Source organism: Lepidochelys olivacea, assembly GCF_965140295.1.
Source record: "Lepidochelys olivacea isolate rLepOli2 genome assembly, chromosome: 1".
In the NCBI taxonomy this organism is placed as follows: Eukaryota; Metazoa; Chordata; order Testudines; family Cheloniidae; genus Lepidochelys; species Lepidochelys olivacea.
The window spans coordinates 126,817,068-126,826,010 of record NC_140411.1 but is presented as its reverse complement, the minus strand read 5'-3'; the positions used below and the strand labels follow the sequence as shown (position 1 = coordinate 126,826,010).

Here is an 8,943-nt window from a genome sequence, read left to right as displayed (position 1 = left end):
TTAGAGACTAACCAATTTATTTGAACATAAGCTTTTGTGAGCTACAGCTCACTTCATCGGATGCATACCGTGGAAAGTACAGAAGATCATTTTATATACACACAAAGCATGAAAAAATACCTGTGTGTGTGTAGGGGGGGGTGAGAGAACCTGGATTTGTGCTGGAAATGGCCCAACTTGATTATCATACACATTGTAAGGAGTGATCACTTTAGATAAGCTATTGCCAGCAGTAGAGTGGGGTGGGAGGAGGTATTTTTCTTGTTTTGTGTGTATATAAAAAGATCTTCTACGCTTTCCACAGTATGCATCCGATGAAGTGAGCTGTAGCTCACAAAAGCTCATGCTCAAATAAACTGCTTAGTCTCTAAGGCGCCACAAGTACTCCTTTTCTTTCTGTTGAGGCCGCAGCGTTTCACACGGAGAGATGGGGAAACTGCGCATCTGGCGGACGGGGGAAGCCGCCTTCCCCGTGTGTCACACTAGGGCAGTGGGCGCCCAGCGGCTTGTGAAATGCGGCGCCGGTACCGGCACCGAAGGAGGAGGAGCCGCAGGCGCGGAGGCGACTGCCGAGCGGGCAGGGCGCGGGGGCCAGGCCGGTGCTGCCTTAGGGCGGGCGGGTGGGGGGGGGGGGAGCGAGCGGGGCCGGCGTCTGCCAAGACCTGCCGGTCCCCAGCGCCAGCCCCAGGCCGGGGAGCGCGCGCGCCCGGCGGGACAGGGCTCGCGCCGGCAGGTTGGAACTGGCACGTCAGGGCAAGCGCGCGACGCGACCGGAGGCGGGGGCCGGGGCAGAACTCCCGGGCGGCCCCGCCTCTCTGCGGCCGGGCGGCCAATGGCGCGGCGGGGGCGGGCCCGGCCGGCCCGGGCGTTTAGCTCATGCGCGGAGACCATCCTGCCCTTTTTTTTTCTGTCGGTGCGTGGGCACTGCGGCGTTTTTTCCCCCCAGCGGCTGCCGGCTCAGCACGAACATGGCGGACCAAGCCCTCTCCTTCGCCAAGGACTTCCTGGCGGGCGGCGTGGCCGCGGCCATCAGCAAAACCGCGGTGGCGCCCATCGAGCGGGTCAAGCTGTTGCTCCAGGTCAGCGGCGCGCGGGAGCCGGAGGGGCGGGGGTCTGGCCGGGGCCGAGGCGGGAGAGAGCGGGGTGCCGGCGCGTGGCCTCGCTTCCCCACAGCGCGCGTGGCCGAAGGGGCGCGAGGCTCTGGGCCCGCCGTCGACCCAAAGCGCGCCCGCCTCGCGCCGTTGCCGCGGTAGCAGCCAGAGCGGGCTTGGAGCGCGTTCGCCCCCGGCCACTCCAGTGCTAGGAGCCGGTTACGAGGGGGGGGCGGGCGGGCGGTCACGTGGAGGGAGGGCGCGCGGAGGAGCGGCAGCCCCGGCCTTCCGCTGTGCGACGCGAGGGGGGGGGCGGGGCCTGGCGCGCGTGTCACGTGGGGAGGCGGCTCGCTGTGCCCTCCTCCCTCTCGCCGCCGGCGCCCGCCCGCCCGCTGGGGCGGCGCCCGCTCCTGCTGTAGCGCGACCCTCACGTGACGGCGGGTGGCGCGGGCCGCGGCCCTCGCGGGACGCCTCTTCTTCTCCGCGGCGGCGGATTCCTCCCCTGCCCCGGCTGTCGCCGGAGCCCTGGCGGCGCGTGGCCTGGCCGCGCCCCGGCCCCGCGCCCGCAGGGGTCACGTTAGTGCCAGGGACAGCCCTCCCCAGGGCCGCTGTGGGCGCGCGCCCGTAGCCCCCTGACCCCCCCCATCCCCCCGCGCTGCCTGGGGGGAGCGAGCCCAGTGGCCGCGTGGGGGACCGGTGGCCTTGGCGCGCCCCTGCCGGCAGACCGATGCTCGCGGCGTTTGCCGGGGAGCGGCCTCTTGGTGACAGGAGGAACCGGTCTGGCTTCGTTGGGATCCAGCGCCCCAGCCTGGGGCCGATCGCTTCGCCCCGGTTCCTCCGCCCCCATCTGTAGGACGGGTCAACAACGCTGGCCTGAGGCACCGGGAAATTAGCGATGGGGCCCTAGAGCTACCAGGGAGACTGACTAATGGAGGAAGGGGGCTCCCCTTATTTGGAGTCAGTCACTTACATTAAATGTTGTGTTTCAGAGTAGCAGCCGTGTTAGTCTGTATTCGCAAAAAGAAAAGGAGGACTTGTGGCACCTTAGAGACTAACCAATTTATTAGAGCATGAGCTTTCGTGAGCTACAGCTCACTTCCTCAGATGCATATCGTGGAAACTGCAGCAGGCTTTATATATACACAGAGAATATGAAACAATACCTATTCCCACCCCACTGTCCTGCTGGTAATAGCTTTGTATTAGCTTTAAATGTTGTAACTTTAAAAAAAAAACTAACAATCCCAGTCCTGGCCAGTCCTTGCCTACAGACAGCCCCCCAACCTGAGGCAAATACTCACCAGCAACCACACACCACACAACAGAACCACTAACCCAGGAACTTATCCTTGCAACAAAGCCCGTTGCCAACTGTGCCCACATATCTATTCAGGGGACACCATCACAGGGCCTAATAACATCAGCCACACTATCAGAGGCTCGTTCACCTGCACATCCACCCATGTGATATATGCCATCATGTGCCAGCAATGCCCCTCTGCCATGTACATTGGCCAAACTGGACAATCTCAAGAATTATAACATTCATAAACCAGTCGGAGAACACTTCAGCCTCTCTGGTCACGCGATTACAGACATGAAAGTTGCGATATTACAACAAAAAAACTTCAAATCCAGACTCCAGGGAGAAACTGTTGAATTGGAATCCATTTGCAAATTGGATACAATTAACTTAGGCTTGAATAGAGACTGGGAGTGGCTAAGTCATTATGCAAGGTAACCTATTTCCCCTTGTTTTTTCTTATCCTCCCTCTTCCCCCCCCCACCCCCCCACGTTCTTGTTAAACCCTGGATTTGTGCTGGAAATGGCCCACCTTGATTATCATACACATTGTAAGGATGGTGATCACTTTAGATAAGCTATTAGCAGCAGGAGAGTGGAGTGTCAGGAGGTATTTTTTCATGCTTTGTGTGTATATAAAAAGATCTTCTACACTTTCCGATGAAGTGAGCTGTAGCTCACGAAAGCTCATGCTCAAATAAATTGGTTAGTCTGTAAGGTGCCACAAGTACTCCTTTTCTTTTTGCAAAGACAGACTAACACGGCTGTTACTCTGAAAACTTTCCACAGTATGCATCCGATGAAGTGAGCTGTAGCTCATGAAAGCTTATGCTCAAATAAATTGGTTAGTCTGTAAGGTGCCACAAGTACTCCTTTTTTATTTTTCTTATGGCGTTCACCTTTTAAATTTTCTTTATGAATGTAAATGTCCCATCCTCTTGAATTACTGAGTTGTTTTGACGGGGAGGAACTTCCAGTATTATGTACAAGCAGAAAGTTTCTATTAAATTGTACTAATGAATAGAAAACTCTATCCATAGTCTCCAGTTATGAAGTAATTTCTGATTTATAGATATTTACAACCACTTTTGAAAATGTACAGTAAAGTGATGGGTGAAGGGTTGTATACATTTTGATAAATGATCATTTGGACCAGTCTTTCAGACTTAGTGATGTCCCTTACTTCTGTTCTAGGATGAGTATAGATAAACAGTCTGAACTACTAATATTGATTTCCACCTGCAGTGTTTATTGGATATGTGATCAAAATAATAAATGTATTAAATACATTTTTTTATAGGTACAACATGCAAGTAAACAAATTGCTGCTGACAAACAGTACAAGGGAATCATTGATTGCGTGGTGCGTATCCCAAAGGAGCAAGGAGTGCTGTCCTTTTGGCGTGGAAATTTGGCAAATGTCATCAGATACTTCCCCACTCAGGCTCTCAATTTTGCTTTCAAGGATAAGTATAAGCAGGTGTTCTTAGGAGGAGTGGACAAGCACACTCAATTTTGGAGGTATTTTGCTGGTAATCTGGCCTCTGGTGGTGCAGCTGGTGCCACTTCTCTCTGCTTCGTCTATCCCTTGGATTTTGCAAGAACCCGTTTGGCTGCTGACGTCGGAAAAGCTGGTGCTGACAGAGAATTCAGAGGTCTGGGGGACTGTCTAGTCAAAATTACCAAATCTGATGGTCTGCGTGGCTTATATCAAGGGTTCAATGTGTCTGTGCAGGGTATCATCATCTATAGAGCTGCCTACTTTGGAATCTATGATACAGCAAAAGGTAACTTATAGGGGGAATCTGGAAAGTTGCACAGGCAACCTTAATTTTGGCATTTCATAACTTTGGGGTGCTTGACTGCAACATGAAAGCTTTAATGTAGCTTTTTGTATTTCATTTCATTTAATGCTATTGCTTTGGCGATGAATATAAGACTGATCATTTGGTTTTTTTTAATTGGAGCCATTACTATCACCCTACTTCTAGTTACTGACACCACTACTTGTTGTATTGTTAGTCAAACTACTTTCCAGCATTAAAAAGCTAAGTGTAGAATCTTGCTATCCTGTCAGTGTTTAGTGCACTGCTGGAGAAAATACTATTTACATCTTTTAAAAATGTAGAATGCTGTTTGTGGATTGACAAAGTATTTGTGGACTACATATGGTGATAGAGCAGCTTACCACACTTCTAGCAGAAACAAGTTCTAATAATGAGATAGAGTAGCTTCAATGTTCTTGATTTGATGGATTACTGAGGCATATCACAGTAATACAGGTTATAATTTCACTTAAACAAGTTAGTGTTTTTATGGGCTATTTCAGCAAATTTTACTGTAAAGGCTGTGTGTATTTAACTGCCCCTCCTTCCCCATTCTATTTCTCAGTCTGCAAAAGTTTCCAAGATACTCTAAAAACGACATATTTCAAATCCTTGGGCGATTCATTGTTAAAAATACTTTTTCTAATCAAAGTTATAAAAACAAAAGCACTTTATCGTTAATCTAAATTTCTGAAACAGTATATTAATTATCTTTGGAAGAGAGATGTAAGTGTGGTCATGGTGTAACATTTCATGCATTGCCATCCTTGCAGGAGACTGAGTTGCTTTCTTTTGTAAAACTTTGAATGATGGCTGCTTTTCTAAAATGTGTGAGTCTGAGGAGGGATTGGATATAAAACTAAAAGTTATTTTATGGTGTCTTTATTGCAGGCATGCTCCCAGATCCCAGAAACACTCACATTGTGATAAGCTGGATGATTGCACAAACAGTGACTTCTGTGGCTGGTGTTGTCTCCTATCCTTTTGATACAGTGCGGCGTCGAATGATGATGCAGTCAGGACGTAAAGGAGGTACAGTCTTGATATTTATTAGTCTAAAACTTTTGTTCCGCACTTTAGCAGTGGTACCGATACTTGTCAGTGCTTTTGACTTGGTGCAAAAGCTGGTAACTCCAGTTCAGTTTATTTTTTGAGCAGCTTTTAATTTTCTTAGAACAAATCCATCAACACATTTTATATAGTGTGAAACCAATTGTCTTAAGCAATGATTGTCATAAGCATTTCAAATCACGAGACTAGCTTTTAGGGAACTAGTATTTTGTAATATTTACAAATGAGTTTGGTACTTGTATTGAGGGTGCTGTTTTTATGTAGGGTAGTGCTTGATCTTTATGTGGCATGGGTAATTGGCAAATAGGTAACGCCACATGGACAGTTACAGCTTCATGATCATTTACTGTCTCAATTAGGTTTTAATAAAATTGAAGTTTTTCCATTATGACATTAAGTTGCAGTTAGGAAAATACTGAAGCAAATTATCTAAATTGGGGGGAAAATTTTCATTTCTCCACAGCTGACATCATGTACTCCGGAACAGTTGACTGTTGGAAGAAGATTGCAAGGGATGAAGGAGGAAAAGCTTTTTTCAAGGGTGCATGGTCCAATGTTCTCCGAGGCATGGGTGGTGCTTTTGTGCTTGTGCTGTATGATGAATTAAAGAAAGTAATTTAAAAACAGCCTAACTAGAATTGGAAACCAAGTTGAGCAGATCATGTAGAATAACTTTACCATTATGGACCATTGACCTTCAAGAAATTCCTGTGTTGTCTTATTTATCGGGGCCAGATCACGTTGGTAGATGGGGCTAGAAACTTATCAAGGGAACTGATCCATTTCAAGATTGCCTTTTTTCGCAGACACTGAAACTGACAGTTCATCATACTGAATTTTCTGTATCAGTGTTTGGATATCAGTGGCAGTAGTTCTGGGCCCACAGAAGCAGTTTGGGCAAAGAAAGTTGTTTTGGTTTTTTTTCTATATTTGCCCTCTGATCATTCTCTAGTTTCCTGTCTTATAGGACCATAAAATTGTTTGCATATTTGTTTAACAAATCATGTCTATTCCACTTGTACTTAAGCACTCTGTACCATTTTGCACAGCTGACCCTTTAGCAAGTATGTTCTTTTAAATTGGGGCATTCTGCTGTAAAACAATAAACATATTTACTCTGTTGAAACTAATTATATCGAAGTGTTGGCTCTCCTGGGGAACTTTTGCAACCATCTTTTCATAAGAACATTCCAGTTTCACCTTATACCTTCACTGCTTGAACCACCACATTACAACATGGTGCATTCATATTATCGCTATAAACAGATTTAGGTCTGGTAAATGCTTGGATGGAACATTTCCATGGAAGATGTAAAGGTGTTGTACACAATGGTGTCATGAGCTGGCAAACGTCCATCACTCATTCAATTCTCCGTGCTTGATATAAAGAGTATACTGTGCAACGGGAGGAGTTTTTTTGGATGGGTTTGTCTTTGCTTGGTTCTCAGCTACCTGGTCCCTAGTGTAAAGTCATTTCTGTGGTAGCAGCTTAAAGGTTCCAAACAGGGATTTAAATTCCATTCTACTTGTAAATCACTGATCCGGAGTGATCTCAAACTATACTGTAATTCTGGCTCTTTCACATATACTTTGCATGTTGTAAATTATGGCAAAAAGTGCAAGGCAGCTAAGAACCAAGGCCTAAAAAATAAAAGGCAAGGGAGTATTAGTTTTTTGCGTGTGTTTGTTTTTTAAATAACCAAGCTTTTCACCAAGACCTAAATATGTTTTAAGCTGGGTGACCTGTCCACATTTCACTGAAAAGGCATTACTGCTCCCTGTAAGCAATGACTGCTTGAAAATACATATGTATGTTCATAGTATCTAGTATTGCTCTTGGATTAGTTTTGGTCAATGAATGCTTCAGAGGAAGGTGAAACTTAAATTGAGCTTAAATTTTGTTTTGGGATAACAAATTTTAGGGGAGAGAGAGGCTTGATTTCCGTAGTAATCTAAAGGGCTATGTAGTTTAGAATACTTGAAGTGGAGAGGCTATAAAGGAGCTGTAACAGACAGACTTAATGTCCTTGGTGGACAAGCTGTGTATGGCCAGCATAAGCCATCTGTACTTTAATTGCCCTCTATTGCTGTAATGGTTCAGCCCCTGTAAAACACTCTACAGCACAGAAGTAATTTAGATCCTTCGTTCCCCTTGCCATCCAGGCTGTGCTTCTCTGCTGAGCCCTGGGCTAGGTGCAGCAAAGAATCTGCCCACAGATCTCTGTAGTCTTGTCATTCACACCACAAGTTTTTGTTTTTCTTAGTACAGTGTATATATAGGTTTTGGTTTTTTTGGGGGGGGGGGGGGGAAGCTGGTATCAACAGAATGGTTTAGTAGTCAATTATACTTGTCCAAATATACCAAAGGCAATTTGTGTTGTGCATTATTATTGATGACGTAACTTAGATGTGTGACAAGCAAAATTGTTATACCAATAAAATAAAAACCAGCAGGATCTTATTAGGGGAAAAGGCAAAATGCCACATTTATTGTCAATACAGAAAGAATCATAGTAAGCACTTAGTTATAGCTATAACATTCCATTCAATTTCATATGTATTCACACATTCATTCATACACACACACCGGTTCTGCAAGGTTGTTAGCGTAGTTACCAGCCTTAGAGTTGCTCATGCCAAGCCACTGGCCAGGTGGCCTGGACATGAGGAGTGAGCAGGGTCTTGATGCTCCTGGAAGTTGGTTTGCAGAATCAGACCCCAAAGTTCTCACTTTCTAGAGTCCATTTTTATAGGAATTTCTTCCTATGCCAGTCTACGAGAATTGCTTCATCATGCTGTTGCTGAATCTATCAGCAGATGGCACTTTCCTGACGGCTCCATGTTGTTCTTTGGTTCTCCCATTCTTGAGGCTGTTGGGTGGATTCCAGTCTGCCCTCTGGGGGTCCTCTGGTTGTTTCCACGTGATGCCTTCTTTGGCCCATGGACACTGGATTCTTAGGCTGGCACCTCCCTGATCATTCATTTATTATCCATGCCAAGCGTCCATCCGCATACATCCTCTCTCTCTATTTTAATCACAATTGTTAACAAAGCGAGATAAATACAACAAAAGGGCGGGGAGTCTCTGTGTGAGTAGTTGTTACAAGGTATTGCTTTGAGACCAGACTCTGTCTTAGGATGTACTAACACAATTAGCAGCTTGCAAGTTTCACACAGAGAGGGAGAGAAACAGTAAAACCAAGAGACCCCTTAATTAGTAATATCCTGGAATTTAAACTATGGGGAATCAAACTCATTTGTGATTTTTAATACAGAACTTCTTTAATACGATCCAACAAAATAGAGCCTGCGTGGTCTTTACTCCTTACACACTATTGTCCCCAATAATAAAGAACCTACAGGGCTGTCAATCCCATGTTGGCAGTTGTGGAAGGCAAATACTCCTTTTCAAAACTGGCAGCATTGATATAATAAGGATAAACATGGAAACCTCTTTTTGTTCCTCTTACTGAGAAATACTTTTTTTTTTTTGCGATCAGCTCTAAAATGGGTTGACCTTTTACATTTTTATAATGTACAGAGGCCTGATGTGTTTTTTCCCCAAAACTGCTTTGTGAAGTAGAGAACATAGGAGGGAAACAGGAAAAAGAAAATAACATCCCCCACCTCCAAAAGCCTCAACCAGCTCCCC

General features: G+C 46.0%; 1 protein-coding gene across 1 annotated transcript; it reads left to right on the top strand.

The window, feature by feature from the left end:
- Window positions 1-896: 896 nt before the first annotated feature.
- SLC25A6 (solute carrier family 25 member 6) lies at window positions 897-6,421 on the top strand. The gene is made up of 4 exons (XM_084652516.1): window positions 897-1,079; window positions 3,695-4,181; window positions 5,112-5,252; window positions 5,755-6,421. Exons 1-4 carry the CDS (start codon window positions 969-971, stop codon window positions 5,910-5,912), a joined length of 897 nt encoding a protein of 298 aa, XP_084508642.1. The 5' UTR covers window positions 897-968; the 3' UTR covers window positions 5,913-6,421.
- Window positions 6,422-8,943: the final 2,522 nt, after the last annotated feature.